Below are 20213 nucleotides of genomic sequence, written 5' to 3' on the forward strand. Positions count from 1 at the left end.
TTAAGTAGGCCTATTTAATGGTTAATGGGATGAACCGGTTGGTAGATTTGTACTCACAGTGTACAAATATACTATATAAATTATAAAAATTATGTTTTGTGACATATTGAACAGAAACACCCCAGAAAATCAACAGGCAGTTCCAGTGACTGTTTGTAACATCATGTTTTCATAGCCCTTTACCTCAGGCTGTACCTTATATAGGCTGTGCCAAATACTATAATACCCAACCGCTGAGTTGATTTCTACTGTGGGGGATGGACCCTTTTTCCCTCTGTAGAGCACTTTCACCAGATTCAGCAGATCAGCTCAAGCCACTGAAGGACTAACATCACAATGTGGCTGCACATCTCCCTGATCTCCCTCTATGGAGTCTTTATCTGTAAGTGTAATGTTGACTTTCTCTTATGCAATTTGCTTTTGTATGGTAGTCTTTAAAAACCCACACCAACAATGAAGAAACAAGCAAACAAAGAAGTTGCCATATTTGAAAATCCTTAGAAATGTTCTGCTGCTCAGGCATTTAAAACTTCCTTATAGTGTTATGTGCTTTTATTTTTTAGTTGTAACAAAGGCGGCAGAAATTCAGAGCCTACGCCAGATCATCTCTGCTGAACTTGGAGCTTCTGTTTCTCTTCAGTGTTCTGTTCCAGTAAAGGTGTCCCTACTCTATTGGTACAAACAGTCTATTGGAAATAAACCCCAGCTTCTAGTAACAGTTCCCAAATATGGATTTGTGGAATTCTATGGTGAATTCAAAGACAATCCTCGATTTACAGTGGCAAGAAACAGTGGAATAGCCAATCTAAGCATCTTGAATACTATACCATCTGACACTGCTGTATACCACTGTGCACAGTTTAATGCTGGCATTATGAGTTTTGGAGAAGGAACTCTGCTTATTTTACCAGGTATTGACATCATTCATTTTACAATTTGTCCAATCTGTGTGCTCAGAAATATGCCACAGCACTGAGAGGGAATTAAACTTTGATAAGAAAATCACAGCCTTATGGAAATCACCAAGGGCAGCATTTATAAGACTACGTGAGCTTTTTGTGACAACTCACATAAAGCTACATAAACTTCTAGAAAGGATTATTGCAGCAAGCATTGGTTGTCGTAAAGGGTGCTTTTGTACATTTTGATATTATTTCACATCTACAAGTGTTATGACAGCTGACATGTTTGTCAAAAGCTCGTGCAAGTGCGATATAGCCTTCTGAATGTTTCCTTTCACTAAAGAGTTACTGCTTTGTGTTGAAGCAGCGAAATTTAAGTATTAAGTTTAAAGCGTTCAAATCTACAGACTGGTTTTTAAGAAATAGTTTTTACTTGCTCACAACAATTGCATATATTTATACTATTTATTTATACAATTTCTTGTCAAGATGCTGAATATAGCCACCACACTATTCTCCAGAAGCCCATGTCATACCAAGGTCAACAAGGAGACAGTGTAAATTTTCAGTGCACAATCCACACCAGTGTATCTAATGGGAAACACAGTGTGTACTGGTTCAGACATGGATCAGGAGAATCTCATCCAGGAATCATTTACACTCAAGGAAACAGGAGTGATGAGTGTGAGAAAAGCTCTGAGACTGATTGTTCTACACAGAGCTGTGTCTACAAACTCCCCAAGAGAAACCTCAGCCTCTCTGATGCTGGAACTTACTACTGTGCTGTGGCTGCATGTGGACAGATACTGTTTGGGAATGGCTCAAATCTAAAAGTCGAAGGTATTACTTGGCTTGTATTTCAGCTGTGTTTCATTGTGGCAGTGATGAATATGCTTTTAATGGGATAAAAAAGATCTTGGAACTATGTTGATAGATCATGTTTTATTAAATTATGTTGTAATAATGAAAACTAGAAATAAATAAAGTGAGAACCACTTAGAAAGTACATTTTCTGTGCTTGTTGAGTTGTTCATGTTCAATTTTTTTGGTGCTGTTCACATTGAAAATATCATTGAAACCGTACACGAGTGATTCCACTGTGGTATATCTTCAAAGTTTTAGATTTCTTCAAAGCTCTTTCATTCTGTTTCTCACAGAGCGCTGTGAGGAGAATCATCTCCTTATCTACTCACTGGCGGCAACATTAGCCCTCTCCTTGGTTTTAATAGTGGTATTTCTTGTCATTCCCATTAACAAAACGAAGAGTATATGTTGCCAGAAGTGCAGAGGTAACTGATTTATTTATTTAATTATTAATTGTTTTTCCAATTTATTGATGACATTTATTGGGAAGTAAAAATAGTTGTGGAGGAATATTTCACGTTTTGTTGCAACTATAATATTGATGTATTCATCTATCTATCTATCTATCTATCTATCTATCTATCTATCTATCTATCTATCTATCTATCTATCTATCTACAGAATTATCATCCCAGCCAAATAATGAGCCCTCGATCCCAAGGGCTGATGTGCAGGTATGTGAGGAACACTGCTCTTTTGCTCTTTCTCAGCATTCAGTCTCTTCAGCTCTCTTTTCTTTAAAATAGAAAATAAAATAAAGAATGTCTGTTTCAAATGAAAAAAATTAATATATTTTCTTTGTGCTCATAACCTCAAATACAAATATCATACAATTTTCCAGAGTGTGGAAATATGATATACGCACAGAATGTGCTTTTGTCATATTCTATGGGTACAGTTTATTAAAAATGCAAAACTATGTTCATATATTTATGTTTACAGCTTTTAACTAGTATATGTTCAAATTTAGGAGGAGCATGAAGAAGACTCAGACACACCGAACTATGCGGCTCTCAATTTAGTCAGGAAGAAAGCCAAAGGCAGGAGAGAGAGGAAACCTGAAGAGACAGTTGTTGTCTATTCTTCAGTTAGATGTAAAAACGGCCAAATGACTTAGCTTTTATTATGGTTTTAGTGTATTCTGTATGCTTTGTGTTGAGTGTACAAAGTTTAATGTTTTTCAACATGTTTCTTTAAAGTTTTTTTTTTTTTTACATTGGATCAAATCTGCCTGCCTGCAGTGATCTTTGATTTTGTAATTGCCTCTGTCAAACTCTAATGCTGCATTCAAGTCAGAAACTGGAAAATACCAGTTTTCCCACCTGTAATTGTGCTCAAATGGACAACAAAGTTTTATATACAACTGGTAAAATCAGAATTTTACCATCACACACAAGTTTACAAGACATATAATGCAACCTTTCACCTTTTACACAAGTAAAAAATGCTAACCTTGCAGTGAATGTTAAAAAATACATGACTGACAAACTTCTTCTAGATCTATGTGTATGTGTATTTTAAACACAACAAATAAAAGCAGTATTCTCCAGACCTCCATGTTTTTTTCCGTGTGATGGGTGTATCTATGAATGAGCACCTGAACAGAGTAAAGTCGTATTCCTTAGTTAACCATCTGGTATATACAACCTTCCAGTGAGCACCTGAATGCAGAATAATTGCTGAATATAAACGAATTCTTTTATTTCTCACTGCTATACACACACACAGATCAGACATAATATTAAAACCACCTCCTTGTTTACACTCATTGTCATTGACAGTGTTTAAAAACTCAGTGTGTAATTGTGGAACTACAAATTGCTCCTATGTGGTAAGTGGAGCTGATAAAATGGACAATGAGCATAGAAATAAGGACCTACAGATCATTGTACATGGAGAGCAGACTGCATTAAAACAGATCTGATTTTTAATTCATTTTTATTTAAGATAATCATCATGTTTGTTGTATTGTATAACAATGCAGGTATTGTAATAATAAGCAATTTGTCAAGGTTTAAAAACCTCTATACACACTAAATGTTTGGTAGATTTTCTAAGTAAACATCCTCTACAGAGAAAACACTTAAATATGACATTTTTCTGCTAATTTTATTGCACAATTTAAGTTTATTTGCTGAGTTTAACATATTGAAAAAAAACATGAAATATACAATGTGCCATAACTTTTGCACAGGCCACATTTTATGTTGTACAACTAGGTGAGCTCTCCGATTGGTTACGGCTTCAGGAACTGAACCACTAAGATAATTATCAACTGACGGAAGAATTAACCAATCACATTTTGATTAGAATTTAACGGGGAAAAAAGTCAGTCTAGGTTTCTGGAATGCATCTAAAATGTTCATTTAAATCTGCATTAGCTCAGCACTTCCTACACGGGTGCTAGCAGAAATTAGCATTATTGTAGAAGTGTTCTTTCTTTCTTATTTCTGTTTTATTTTCCAATTTTATTATTAATGGCCTGAACTCTAATAGTTATGGTTCACCATTACTAAGTAACTCTATTCCTTTTCATGGCCTCCTATTAGAAATACTTATCTGCCAAATAAAACAGGTAGTGTCAGCCTTGTCCAAAAGTTCAAGGCTGAAAACAAGCATAGTGTAGATATTTCCATACTTGAACTTAATGTATACCTTTCTGAACTGCACTTGCTCAGGTTACTAAGTGGCTCTTCGGGTTAGTCATTGTGCTCTATTGTGCTGGTTCCTTCTGTCAGCACTAAAATATAAAATATACCCCCCCACCAGTTTTATTCCGTATGTGTCTTTGATGAATGTGTGATCTGTGTTGTATTTTATATCTGAAATGAGTTGGAAATCTGGTAGTCGCCCCATCAAAGTTAATGTAATTCATTCCATCAGCAGTAGAGAGCAGCAGTGCACAGCGATGGAAAAATGCCTCTCCACCTTAGTGCTGCACAATGTGTCACATTCAAATATGTGGCTACATATAGTGTCCTCTGAAATTACTGACTCCTTTGGTTAAGCTGTGAAAATTTGTCTTTGAGCTTGCTCTTTTACCTTTAACCTTCCAGTGATGCAAGTGTCACAACTCATTGCATGCATGAATTAATTTATCTGTGTATTCTTCCTTTGCCAAGACAACAGTATATATATAATGCTTAATGAAGTGAGACAAAGTATGAAAAAGAAAATAAGACCTTTTCTCCTCCTTAGGTCATCCCATAGGTTTTCACTAGAGTTTGGGTCAGGGGACTGTGATGTTCTAGTTTTAGCCCTGTGAAAGAAACATGATTTTTGATATAAATCTGTTATTTCCATGAATCCAGGTATAGTCCATGTAAGATTAGCAGAGGCTTTGGAAGAAAACAACCTCACAAAACCACAGATCCACGAACGCACTTTACTGATTTCATTTGTGTATTTCCTGATCTTCCCCATGTTGATGGATGACTAAGTGTGCCACCTCACTCTCACAGTCTCACAGTGAGACAAGACACCATAGATGACCATGTAAGAGCACCTCAGATTCAAGTGTAAAGCATGAATGTAGATAAATAGGAATAAATATATGTAGGCCTGGATCATCCAATTGGTTTTATGGGCATGTGCCCAGAAGCCCAAGCCACTAGGGGGCCCCTGTGAGCAATTTTGTGAAAATCCAAAATTTTATTAATCATTACTTTGGTCAAGCTTTCGGGTTTTAAGCAGTGAGCCAGTGTACCTTTGATTATACTTTGAATTTGAAGCTTCAGATGCAAAAAATGTGCATGACGGATCTGTAAAAGCCAAATATAAAAAGTAAGCCACCCAAGTTAAAGAAAAAATTTGCATCGTCCATCATGGCAGTATACTTTAGCTTGTAATACTTGACAGTTTGGAATTTTAAGTTTGCTGCTTTTTTCTGTTTTTATGTCCTTTTCAGCTGTCCGATTTTACTTTGCTGTCTTCATTTGGGCACGTGTTTTGTTTGTCAGTAGTGGAGGGAAATATTGCTTCCGTTGTTGGGTTTATGTTAACCTGTACTCTCTTTAGTGTGGGCGTAATCTTGCTATTGTTTTTCTCGACTGGAAAAAAAACAAAAAACAAAAAAACGTATAGTTGTGGCACGGCCTACAGCGCTGTTAACATACTGTCTTAATAGTGCTGCACAGCCCGGATTTCACCTGCTGTGATATTGTAAAAAATTCCCTGACCTCTCAAAAAAGGTAGCCACATAGGGGCCCACCAAACATTTGTGCTCAGTGGCCAATAACTTAATGATCCAGGCCTGAATATGTCAATTAGATTTTCACTGTAAAATCAAGCTGATACACAGTAAAACAACTTGTTTATAGCCCTTTTATGCAGAATTTTTATAGCCTTTTTTTGCACAACTTTTCTAAGGGTGAATGTTAGTGGGCCCATAAACATCATGCTGCAGTATAAAATGTTTACTGTTAGTGAGAAAATGTGGTCAAGACTTCAAGCAACCACAACTGTAGAGTGTTTTTATTTATGGAAAAACTTGGGCTATCTATATAGAGGTGATTTTCCCCTCTGTGACCCTTGAGCCATACGACCACAGACACCCACCCACGCTTTGCGCAAGCAAGAAACTCGAAGATGGGCTGTGGTTAGCTCTGTGCTATCTTGCATTGGTCAGGTTCTATGGCCACGGTACACTTTCACAGACCCCCTCCCCTTTCTCTCTACCTCTCTCTGTTTCTCTCTCTCTTTCTCACGCACATACACAAGGCCAAAGTTTTCCACACTTAAACAGCAGTACTGTTAGTGATTGGTTATCATCTTGAACACTGCAGCACAACACAACACATGAATGGACAGTAAAAGTTTAATTTCTTTTCATACAATAAGTAATATATTAAAAATAACATTTCCCAATAGAAGCACTGTATATAGTGTTTCCACTACTTTTTCTGATCTTTGCTTGATGCTAATATATTTGGGTGTGAAAAAAGCTTTTCTGTGTCTGAAATTCCAGAGCACAATTTTGACATCAAACAAAATACAACAGCAAAAAAAGGAAAAAGCTGCAGATCCTTCAACATTTACATGGCCTTCAACTAAGTGCTAGTGAAGAAGGTAGAGTCAGATGCTGGATGAAGGATGTTTATGAAAACACACACTCTGGAGGCCTGAGCCTAGCATTACTTTCACTCTGACATTTGTTCTTGCTTTTGTTAAGTGTGAAGTTCCAAGTCCAGACTTGGATATATTGGCCTACTGAGCAAACTACAAGTCACACTGATATGTTAAAGTCAAAGCAACCAGTCTCAATAAGAAGAAATTAACTTAAAGGAAACGTTTAGTTAAAAAAGCCAATTTTGCTAATAACAAATGAAAATAAACAGCCAGCAGTTCTCATCATGCAAATAACTTCATGCTGATTGGTGGCTACTGGCTTCTACTGACTGTTAGCCACTGTAGCATGTTTGGTCAAGCTATTCCTTTAAACATGTTGTGATGACCTACAGAATGACTCGATCTAACAAAATCATAATTCATACACACTTTACTTGGACCCTGCTAAATAACATAGACATATCTATTCAATGTGCATATCATGGCAAGTATTATATTCATTCATTTCATTTTCATCCCATTAAGCCCGCTTTGACCGAAGGTCATATGCCACTGAGGGTGCTGCATGGAAGCCACCTTTACATATGAAATCGCAGATGTTCTTCCATTCTGTTTGGTCATGGGTTGCACGTTTCTGGGCCTCTTTCAATGAAATTCCTGATGGTGCCAGATCCTTGATAATTTGTCAAACCATATCTTCTTTGGTTGTATCTTCCAGGTGCTTGGTCGCAGTCTCAAAAGTGCTCTATAAGGCAAGCGGAAATCGTTGGTGTCTTACGTCAGATGTTTCCAAACCACTGAAGATGCCATTTGCGGATTTTGGTCAGGATGGTGGCCTGTTCGCAGCATCATCAACGGATGGTTTCGTTAGGAATTTGGTCCGTCAGTGAAACACCAAGGATCCGACGAAGGCAGCGCGTATAGAATACTTCTAATTTTCACAGATCTGCTTCCAGAACGGTCCAAGATTCAGAGTTCTTTGGTGAGTGATGAAAGACTTCCATACAGGTTCTTGCCTTGGTTTTACGACCAGGCGGCACTGGTCAACCCTCCTCTTTTGTCCGGGCTTAGGACTGGCTGTAGACAACGACGGTTGTAGTTGACCACAGAAGGAGTTGCAAGTATTATATGCTCTCAGGAGCTGTCATAACATTTTGTTCAGTAATATAACAATGTGATGTTAGTATAAGTGGCAATTGTCATGAGAGAAGCTATATTTGATGTCAGAAATAACAGCTTATGTCACATACTAAATTTTGCTAAGCATATTCTAGTTAGCCACCATAACATGAAACTTTATGACATGCATTGTAAAACTTAAGTTATATTACTACACAGAATCTGTCATGGCAACTCATAACAGGATATGACATCTGCCATGACATGTTTATGGCATGATTATGTCAATGTAATGTAGCAGAGTTCAAGTAAAGTGAACTCTTTACAAAAATTAGATAGAATTATTTTTATTTATTTATTTATTTATTATTATTTTTAAGACAAAGTGAGACAGTGCTTTAATCTTATTGGACACTGCTATGGCCTACTGACAGTATATTCAAATCTCATGTAGAGCAACAAAACATTTAATCAACGCCCCCCCCCACCCCAGCCTTTCCACTTTCCTTTCTACAGTCATACAGCATTTCTCACTCTGTTCTCTGTGCTTTGACTGCACTGGTTGGGTCTCTTTTTGCCAAAACTGATCAAATATTGGAATTACCTTTTTGGAACATGATTCAACAGAGTAGCTTTTTAATATAAGGCCTATTAGAAAATAATAATAAGCCTTATTATTCAGTAACTACAAGGACTCCAATGCAAACCAGTTGAGCTATTCATATGTTATAAAAGTATGTAATATTACTTTGGGCCTGCTAGCAGGCCCTGGCCCTTTAAGGGGTTAAAAGAATTACATTTTTCAGTTCTATAGGCAGCAATAAGCTAGGCTACCACTAATAGCCTAATGTTGGTACTTACATACACATAATCAGGCCTGTTATGAAACATCCTGGTTGATACACATTGATAAATATGACATGTTGTCATGGTCATGACATGTTAGAACTTAAAAGTGTATCATAATAAATCATAAACCTTAGTGACTTTAACAGGGGTCCCACTTTTCCTAGCATGTTCAGATTTCAGATTGTGACCATTCGCTCCACAACAATGCCAGGCCAATAAAACCAAATGCAGAATGGCAGGCAAGGGTGTGATAATTATTCACGATAGGTACATTTGCTTGTGCTATTCAAAAAGCAATACAGCATGAAACTTAATCGTCCCACTTAACTGTCCTACTGATGGCCTACTTTTGCTGAACCTAACCTACATCATTTCCTCATGAATAAAAATACGTATCTTTCACTTTACTTACTTTTGGCATTAATTGTGTTACTTTTAATCTGAAGTAAATTCAATGCATCACTTCAGTGTATGTCTCAGACAGCATATCTACTACATTGGGCCACTGACCTACCAGCCAGCAGGTCTTCAGCCTATCAGGTGCAGCTTCACGTCATCTTAAATATCATTCGATTGTATACAGAGTCTTGAAGAGCACCCCGAATGTTTCCACATCTGCAGAGATGATTATAATATGGGCAATTATTTTTCTTCTCAGAACTGGTGAGTGGCAGCTATTTTTATTGATATGGCAAATTACATCACATTTACTACTATAGTACCTGTTATACATGTTTGTTTTTTCTTTGTTGTTTTTAGGTATGGTTCAACTTCAAGATGCATCAAATGGTACTATTCAATCTGTGAAACTTGGGGACAATGTAACAATCAAATGCCACATGCCTCAGAAAAGTGTCACCACAATGGTGTGGTACAAGCAGAGCATTGGCCAAAGTCCTAGACCAGTGGCTTTCTCCTATAATTACCTAAGTGATACCAAATTTGAGGATGAGTTTCAAAATGGTAGATTTAATGCATCACCAAAGAGAGGGTCCTTTCACCTAAACATTACTGCTGTCACTCAGGAGGACACTGGAGCGTACTACTGTGGAATAGTGTTCTTAAATAGACTGCAGTTTGTTTCTTGGACATTTCTGATGCCAACAGGTAGAAACTGACCTTTTTTCTTATTATATGCTATATTTATACTTTTTTTGCAGCCAAATATCCTAATGTATGTACATTATTTATACAAGGTACAGAGACAAATTTGAATAACATAAAACAGCCTATGTTGGAGTTGGTTCATCCAGGAGACTCTGTGACTCTGCAGTGTACAGTGCTCACTGAGAGCTGTTCAGGAGAACACAGTGTGTACTGGTTCAGACATGGATCAGGAGAATCTCATCCAGGAATCATTTACACTCATGGAAACAGGAATGGTCAGTGTAAGAAGATGACCAAGACTGGTTCTTCTACACAGAGCTGTGTCTACAAACTCCCCAAGAGAAACCTCAGCCTCTCTGATGCTGGAACTTACTACTGTGCTGTGCTCATGTGTGGAGAGATACTGTTTGGAAATAGAACTGCATTGAAAATAATGGGTAATTTTGAATTCTTTATCATCATGTTGACATAACATTAAGAACAATGTGATAATTTGCTGAGAGGTTTTGAAAGTGCATCAACACAGTGTTTCAAATAACCATGCTATAAGACCATTGCAACCACTAAAACAATGACCAGTCTCTCATTTACATGTATTTTGTTCCAGAAACGGGAAGCGAAGATGATTGGGATCCTGTAGTTCTTGGCTTTGCTTGCACAAATGTCCTTTTTGTGGCTGTAATTGTTGCACTAGTTTTTGATCTGTACAATAACTGGAGAAAGAAGATTAAAGGTAAGGGTTTATTTTACTGCAGCTACTGAATAGAACAAGGCAATATATAGTATGAAGAAGCATCTTTGCACATTTTGCTATGCGAGCATATGGGTATTCAGATCTTCTACTTCGATTTTCAGATTATTGGCAGTCTAATTCAACCTATTTGCAGTGCCCTGCTGAAAGCCATTTGTGGTTCAACTTGAGCTTTTTGATTGCCTGGAATATTGCAACGCAAAATAATCAAGTTAGATGAAGTATCTGAACTACTGATCTATAATAAACTAAGCACTAAAGTAAATCAATGCATCACAGTTTATTATTAACAACAGGGAATGAGGCTCCTCTACTCCACAGAAGTCCAAGCCAGAAGTTAATAGGAATTGATTTCGATTTGGATTAATGAAAAATATTGGATTACTTTGCTTTGTTTCTTTCACCGTACTTTCATTCATTTAAATTTTCAGGTTGAACTGAAGATTTTTTAGAGTGCAGAAAGTTTTAGTTATTTATGAACATTTATTGATTTTTGTGGAATAAATGATTCAGTGCTTATTGATAACATCAATAAGATCAAAATGATGACCAGATATCTTTTTAAGTATGGCAAATAAACAAAGAACCTTTAATAAATAGCTAGGATTTTGTTTACATTTGACTAAAACAGAAAAAAAATATATGTAAAAATGTATGTTAAAATATCTCGACAACAGCACAAATTAAGATTCTGTTTTCTTCAAGGGGCCACAAATAATTTGACAGACCACCCACATCAGGTAAATATTCACTTGTAATGTTTTTATTGTACATTGTGCACTATAGCACATTATATGTACATGTTTAACTATAATTTAAATGAAATACTACTACTACTACTACTACTACTACTAATAATAATAATAATTAGATTATTCCTTTACATTATTCTCTTATTATAGGCTCGCACTCCTGCTCTGCAGTACACAGATGATCTGAATTATTCTGCTGTGAGTTTCATCCCAGACCATTCAACATCAAGAAAGGCCAGAAGAACAACAAGCAAGGATTTGTCTGTGTATGCAGAAGTCTCTTCCAAACCAAAGGACTGAATCCCCTTCAGCAACTCTAAAATAGTACAGTTACTCCTTAAACTTGAAACTCAAATAACATAAAAAAACACCCCTCAAAAATATATATATTTCTTTAAAGAACTGCATTACTGTAATCCATGTTAATATATATATATATATATATATATATATATATATATATATATATATATATATATATATATATTAAGCCTAAAATTGTCTCTATGACTAAGTAATTATTACAAAAATACTCATATAAATTACTGTGCTAACAGCTGAAGAACACTTATGCAAAAATGGACTATTATCTTAACACTTCTAAATGTTTGTTTATTTCATCCAAAGGTGTGGCTTTGTCCTGGAATTATCATTCAGTTTTGCCTTATGTCTTTGTTTAACTCATGTATGAATTTGAATAAACATAGTATGATTGGAAATGTTTCATGTTCCTTTAAGCCACATGATTTTCTAAGTGAAAATAAGTGCACATCCTCTACAGAGAGCACACTTCTGCATACTGTAATGCACAATTGCTGTTGAAGTTAGCATATTGGGAAATTATTATTACAAAAATATTGTCATTATTATTATTATTATTATTATTATTATTATTATTATTATTGTTGTTGTTCTTGTTGCATCAAAGCCGTGCTCCAAATAGTTTCTTATTATGATTTTATGCTCAATGAACTGCTAAATGAAATTATGATATGTTTGCTGTTTCCAAACAGTATTCCTACATTTCTATCAAAGCTATGAATAATGTATTTTACTATCAGATGCATTATAAACAAATAGTAAAACAGATTCCAGATTAAACTTTACAGGAACTGCCCTTTTTAAGAGGTAAATTATTTTTCCAAATTATTTTTCCATATAGTTACTGGAGGAGGTCATGCAGAGACATCCAATAAAGGTCCTACTTTGCTGGCCACATTCATAACTAAAAACATTTGGAGCAGAGTTTGGAAATTTTAAATGGTTGCATGAATTACAAAAGTGTTTGAATTTCTTCATTGAAAACTATGAGGTGACCAGCTAAGCCTGAAGTTAGTTTGAGCTGAATGATGCATGAAAATTTATTAGTTCCCTTTTTAAATTTGGGCTGCAAAAAGCACCTACATTTCTTTAGGGAATAAAAACATACAAACAACTTTGTAATTAACCCCTTAAAATCCCAGGTTTATTACATACTAAGCCTTATTATTCAGTAACTACAGGGACTTCAATGCAAACTGGCTGAACTATTATTAGGTTATAGAAGTGTGTAATTGTACTTTGGGCCTGCCGGTAGGCCTTGGCCTTTTAAGGAGTTAAGATTGTGAATGATTGTTGTTTTGATTAACCCTTAGATTTAGAGTAACATTAATAGCCTTTTCAATGGACATCATAACAACTTTCATTGATTGTCATTTTTATAACTATGACAGATTTTCTTTCAGTGCTAACAAAGCATCTCAGATGTTTATTTCTTCTATACCGAGACATTTTGTCAGTATACATGCACAGATATAATAAAATAAGGTAGCCTGTTATTTACCTCATGTCAAAAGTTTACAGTAACAGTTTATAATAACAGGCCACTGTAAATAGAAAAATAATCATTCTCTAATAGTTTATTAATGATCATTAATAATTATATTATTGTTGCTTATGCATTAATAAGTGCTACCATTTGAATTATTAGCCATTTACTCAGTGACACAAATGATTAAAGCACTGTAAATGATTTTCATAAATGTATTATATATAAGTGGGTATTTTTATTAATTCATTGTAAAGTTGGAACCTTTTTAATTAGGGTCCAATTAATGACCATTAATGTTATATATATAAAAAACTCAAAAAATATTAGATATTGATTATTAGGGCCTGATTTTACAAAATCAACGTTCTTTTATAAGTACTAAGAAGCAGAACTTCATGTAAAAGATATCAAATATAATACATATATTTTAATCTCAGTATAAACCATTTCCAGTATTTATAATTGCCATCCAGCACTTGCTTCAGCTTATCAATCCTTTGTCAAATCAAATCAGGTGTGCTGCTGTTGGATTTTAACAAATCTATGTACTGGCTGACTGCATAGAGGAGAGGATGAACCACATGCATTCTTACAACACAGGGAAGGCCTGCAAGGCCAGAGTCCTGCACAGTTTAGTGGTTTTCCTACTCAAACACACCTGATTGAACTGAGCAGCTAACTGCCCGGTTTGGTAGGTGTGTTAAGAGCAGTAAATTTACCAGCCTGTACACAACTCTGGCACTCCAAGACTAGAGTTTACAGTCACTGGTCCAGTACAGTCAAGCTGTACTTGATTAGATTCTCCAGATGACCTTGGTTGACAGTCTTGATTGTGCCATTACTTTAGGTCAAGACAAAGAAGCCTTTCACTCAGACAAGAAGAGCCTCCAGTTTAGATTTAGGTCTATATCTCAAAACAAAAGATATCAATAACTCTTCTAAAACAAGAATTTTGGCTACTATTTTTTAGTTTTTCAACCTTCACAGCTGCCTAAGAGTTTCATACCGTACTGTAGACGCTCATTTCAGCTCAGTATGACGCATACGTTAAGTTCAGTGTTTTTCTGGGCTTTCTGCCCAACACGTCTGAGTCAACTCACCAGACCCAGATGAGCAAGCCCTTTATGAGTTCAAACCGACAAAGAAGGTCAAGAACATGATCTTGATATTAGAAGAGGGGGCTACTGTTCTTCACAAGGCAGGATGATATCAGTCAAAACAGTCTGTGGACTGTCCAGGCCAAGCAATACCTCTCCAGACAACAGCAGAGCTGGGTGGTAACATGCTACATTTACTCATTTCCAAGTAAGATTTAAAGGATTTGTGCACCTACGTTTTCTCAGATGATAATACTTTACCTTCTACTCGAGTTCACTGATGAGGAAAATAATCTACTTTTGACTCAGTTACATTTTAATCATTAACATTTACTAATTTCATTTTTTCCGTTTCTCTGTTTTGTTATTGGTCTCACCTCTGACTTCATCATTTAGTTTTAGACCAAGGAGAACAGCACCTAATAAACTTCAGCTCCTCTGCTGATATACGCAGAATATACTAAGAAGTTCCTCTCCAGTTCTGTAAGTTACTCAGCAGTAGTTTTTTGGACCTTACAATCTACCCACCTCTGAACAGCAGAGGGCACAACACTGCTTTAAGAAAACAACAGCATTACTGTGAAGTGGGGAGAGCTCAGTGACTTGATTAGATCCTCCAGAAGGCCTTGGTTGACAGTCCAATTTAGGTCAAGTCAGAGAGGCCCTTCACTTAGACAAGCTCTGGCAAAGCCTGTTTTAGATGAAACTTCAAACCAATGAGACTAGTTATATAATGGCTTTCACCATATTCTGTCCAGCATTTAGGAGGAAAGACGTCAGGGATGCCACCGTTGTACACAGATAGCACATGCTAAGTTGTATAATGCATTTGTAAACAATGTTTTTGCGAATGCATACAACTCAGCTGTACATAAACTGAGTGCACTCTTTATCAGTGTGATTTCAGGAAAGACTGCTTAGTCAGCGACACCCCCCAAGAAAAAAAACTTTCAAAGTGAGAAGGCTTGTGCCTATTGGTTGAGTGTAAAAGTAAAAAAGAGAATATAGGGCTATTTTTGTGTGTGTCTGTGTGTGTTGTGATTGTATTTGGACAGTGTTTCCTGTCGTGTAGTTAGCTTTTCTTAGTCTGTACACAGACCAACACACATTGAATGAAATGTTAGAATAACACACATATTTGTACATGTCTGCACACCCACCCACACACACACACACACAAACACACACACACACACACACACATTTAGTTATGTGTGTATGTGAGGGTATGTGTGTGTGTGTGTATTTAAATGTATTTAAATGCCTGTTGCTTTTTACATTGTGTATAAATTTCACAATGAATTCACCAAAAGAAATGGCCTAAAATTACTGGAAAAAATTCGGGTTGATTTACATTAAAAATTAAGTATGTTTTTTCCTTCTCCTGTAAAGTTTCCATTTTGGACATATGAGGTTTTGAATAGGTCAATCATACAAGACCCCATAATAACAATTGTGCAAACTGCAGGTCACCTACTTTTTTTTCCTATAAGATAAAAAGGAAAAGAAAAAACATGCTGAGAATCTCAAGGCTCTGCAGTTATTTCATATAAATTCAGAAGAATGGGACAGGCCCTGTCTGTCACTTCTATGTGTTGTCAGATATACTGCGATATGACTCAAAGCACTGCATTTCTTCATAAACTTACCAAGCCCCACTTAATCACAAAAGGTAGTAATGCTAAACCAACATAGCCACATGATAGTCACAAAAGATTATGTAGAGTTCTTATCTCATCATTACAGGCTGAACTTCCAACCTCTTTCTTTTACCACAAATGTGAATGAAACCTTGTGCAATCATGCAGCTCAAACAAAAAAAGACAGTGTTACTAAAGAGACCTGTATGAAACAAAGTAGAATATGTTTTGAATTGGTTATACGGTTAAATCTGAATGATTACAGACATTACATGACTACTTTCATGCTTATGAACCTTGAGTGATTGTAAAAAACAATAAATCAAGGAAACTCAACACTCCTCATGCAGGTACGTTGCAGAATCTATTTTTATACATGAGCTTTGTCGCAGTTTCCTGTTTGTTTAACACTGCAGTCCGGTCAAAGTGTGAAGCGGTCGTTGTTTTTGTGGGCACTCGGTTGATGCATCCATGCACCTTTCTTTGTCATTGATCTATGCATGCAAGCGTAAGTAGGCCTTCACACCTCTCTCACCGCGTGTGGTTTCCATCACAGGATGTTTCTCAGTGTGGCAAGCTGACCTGCTTCTTTTTTTCCCCTTGTGCTGGTTACATGACCATTTACAAGAATTCAGCCACTCTTAAGCCACACTCTTAAGGTGGGTAACAAAAGGCCATGCTATGCTAAATATGGAAACATTTCTGTGTAGTGACTGTGAAGACTACAACACCTTTTTTCAAATTTCTCAACAAAACTTTCAATCCCAATATTTACCACCCGTGTTACGTGTCATAATTACTGCCCTTACTGAAGAGGCCAAAAAATTGGGTGCATAAACAAAGTCATACAACAAGTTAACGATCTCTGTAGGCCTAACATTAGCCAAATATACAAGACTCTCTTTATGCACTAGAAAGGCTATACTATTTGTATTTGGACTGTTTCTTCTCACTACTTTCTAGGTTTTCAAGCAAAATTTGTCATTTTAATTAAGCATAACTAGCTACTTCTGGTTTAGAGTAAAGTCAAGGACATGTCCTTTAATAATGTGTACTGTGACTGTCTATTTCATTTTCAAAATACTACTGAACAGACTATTGGGTTGTCCACAATACTTTCCAAATAGTACAGATTTGAATGGGTTTAGAGCAGTGCTTCCTAACCTGTTTAACAATACAGACCAAACCACAGTCTACGTTGTTTTTCACATATTGGTGGGGGAGTGTGTGTGTGTGGGGTGTTTGCACCAGACATTATTAGACTTTGTTTAGCTGTTGCTTAGTAATTCAACTGCTTCATGGCCTCATTCGCTCCGATGCCACTCCCTGTGTACCACACACCAGAACAAAGCATTAAGGGGAGGAGTGTCCTCAGAAGACCCCAAGCCCCCTCCAAACACACACACACACACAGTGTGAGAAGTCTAAGAAGCCAATAAGGCCTATCCACAAATTTAAAATGTTTAATTACAAATTGTTAATATATTGACAAACAAAATGTGCTTTGTTTTCTGTCACTGTATTTGTCATTGCATTTTAATATTGAAAAAAAATATATATTAAAAATGTATACACTGCCTTTCTCATACCCAGTAACAGAAGACACGATCAACAATAAACAAAACAACCCACAGCACACACATACATAGATCCCCAGAGGTCAGGGAGAAACACCTTTAGCCATGGGACCAGGTCTCTCTTGGCCTGAGAGGCCTCATAGCTATGTAGCTCAGTGGCCCAGGAAGCCTCATAGCCCAGAAAGCCTTCCTATCTGCCGGGAAAGATCCCTAACTGCCTAGGAGCCCTCATAGTCGTGGTGTAATGTCACACAGGCGACCAGCCCAGGCAGCTTTGTGACAGCTTTGAGGCAGCTTTAGCTGCGGTGTAGCATTGTTCTAGCGGCCGGCCCAGGAAGCCTCATAGCCTAGAAAGAGTCTTTAGTGGTGGGTGAAGATCTCAGCCTCGGGGACCTCAGTGTTATGGGGTAGCATCTCACACGCAGCCAGCAAAAAAGAGTCCTTAACTATGGGGGAAGGTGCCTCTCAGCCTCCCTGATCAAGTGACCATTCATAGTGATTTCATATCAAGAAATTGCTATAAATTAGCATTCCCAGTAAATCTGTATTTCATGTAGCAGTCATCATATTTTTGATGAAATTATATTTTTTTCTGTTATTTTTTTTTCTGGGCCTGCTAACATAGTTTGTCAGTTTTGTAATTTTTTAACTTCTCTTATGCTAGTCACTAGTTACTTTCATCACTTGAAAGTAGCCGATAGCAACCTATACACACGCACAAGGCTATAAAGAGATGTGGTGTAGATTCATGTATTAATGATTATATAAAATCTGTTTTATGGACTTTTTAAATTAGCACATATTAAGCCTCAAAAGAGCTTGCATAAAAATATTAATGGTATTGAAAATAATAATATATAGAAAAAAATGCAGTGCAGCCATTATTCCCTCTATTGATGCATTCCAAATGACCCAAGGCCCAGTATCAGCCTATAGTGTGCTGGTTGGAAGCCCCTGGTTTAGATATGACTTTAGAAGTAAAGTAACAGGAGTTCCCCGTTGATGATGATGTACGTTCAGTGGGATAGTGCAGTCCTCTTTTACTTCAGAGGGATTCACATCTACTACAAATGACTGGATGGGGTCTAGATGCTTCAGGAGAGCACCAGAAGACAGCTTTTTCCACACTTTAAAAGTCCAATCTAACTCTTCTACTTGAAGATATGGAAGTTGACCTCCAGCAGTGGCATGGTTTCCCACTTTCCCTTCCAGGAGTGCAGTGTATCTAAATTAACATTTCATAAATTTTTCCATGTTTTCATTTGTTCACCTTTATTTTTTACCCTTTTTTTAATATAAACTCAATAATGCCACTATCCTTTTTTCTCTGAGTGGGTGTCTTTGCATTGTTCCACTGCACTTTCACCTGCATGCTACTCAAAAAAACACAGTGTTCTTTAACCCATATGTTTTTGATACTTGCCCACTTCTTGGTGGTTGTCTGTTCTCAGAAGTGAAGTTAGTAGTATGTTAGATGTAATCACCTTTGCCCTGCTTGTAGTAGGGGTTCGTTCGACTGGGGGGAGTGTTGTGGCCAAGGTTTAATTGTCTGGGATTGAGAAGATGCAAATTAAATATGCTCATGCTTAGCTTGACCCTAGTCTAAGTAAACAAACTTTTGTAGGTGCCTTAGCAATATTCATACACACACACACACACACACACACACACACAGTCATGTGCAAAAGCTTACATGCCCCTGGTCAAGTGAACACACAGTTAACACATCCTCTATAGAAAACAAATCTACTTAACATATTGGAAGAAAACATAAATGTGGCCTCTGTCACATTTTATATTTTATGTTTTATTTTTTCCCTCTATATTAAACTCGGCAAATATATTGAATTTGTCAACCCAAAACTGCGCAAAAATGCCGTACTAAAGTTTATTTCCTGTAGAATCAACAAATCGTGTAATTTGACTGGGATATTCAAACATTTGCATACGACTATATATACATAGTACCATACAGAAGTCTTAGGCACCTAATCACATTCTTTAGAACCATTTATCTTGGCAATGAGTGTTTGTAAAATCACCATATACTGTTAGAATAGATGCAAATTAACATAATACAACAAAAATTAACAAGATTAAAAAAAAAAGTAGTGTTAAGAACTAGTTTGAACAAAGTTTGGTTTCAGATTTTGTCTTGATACCCACAACCATAGATTTCTTAAATTCCATCACCAACACACTTGATCATGAAGCACTGATCAGCCAAACCAAGTGTTGTATGATAACTACAATTAATAATGGACTGCCACATCCAGATCTAGTGATGGTTAAATGAACACACTGACATTTGTAAAATCATTACCTATTGTATTAATATTATTTGTGTTTATTCTAATCAGTAGAGCAAATAAATGCCTAATGGCCAAATAAACAGTTTTTTTGTTCTAATTCTCTCAGGTATCTTTGCACAGTACTTAAAATGATAAACACACACACACATTACATATATATATATATATATATATATATATATATACACACACACACACATACATATACATATATATATATATATATATATATATATATATATATATATATATATATATATATATATATATATATATATATATATATATAAAGCAACCCGATACCTGGGGGCTGTGGGCTGTGGCTATGCCAGCAGCCACGTGTGGGGGCTCTTGGTAAGCCCTCCT

General features: G+C 36.3%; 1 protein-coding gene across 1 annotated transcript; it reads left to right on the forward strand.

Moving 5' to 3' along the window:
* The first annotated feature begins 307 nt into the window (after positions 1-307).
* On the forward strand, positions 308-10380 carry LOC118826122. Its single transcript, XM_036597010.1, has 5 exons — positions 308-382; positions 564-911; positions 1392-1742; positions 9561-9764; positions 9998-10380. The coding sequence occupies exons 1-5, from the start codon at positions 337-339 to the stop codon at positions 10378-10380; spliced, it is 1332 nt and encodes a 443-aa protein (XP_036452903.1). The 5' UTR covers positions 308-336.
* The last annotated feature ends 9833 nt before the right edge of the window (positions 10381-20213 follow it).

This window comes from Colossoma macropomum, unplaced genomic scaffold (assembly GCF_904425465.1).
Source record: "Colossoma macropomum unplaced genomic scaffold, Colossoma_macropomum, whole genome shotgun sequence".
In the NCBI taxonomy this organism is placed as follows: Eukaryota; Metazoa; Chordata; class Actinopteri; order Characiformes; family Serrasalmidae; genus Colossoma; species Colossoma macropomum.

Bases quoted from the DNA above. Each gene is read 5' to 3' on its own strand.
- LOC118826122 (XM_036597010.1), top strand. From the start codon at position 337: ATGTGGCTGCACATCTCCCTGATCTCCCTCTATGGAGTCTTTATCT. The intron at 912-1,391 runs GTATTGACATCA...TTTCTTGTCAAG, and splicing joins AACTCTGCTTATTTTACCAG to ATGCTGAATATAGCCACCAC. The intron at 9,765-9,997 runs GTAGATTTAATG...TATTTATACAAG, and splicing joins TGAGGATGAGTTTCAAAATG to GTACAGAGACAAATTTGAAT.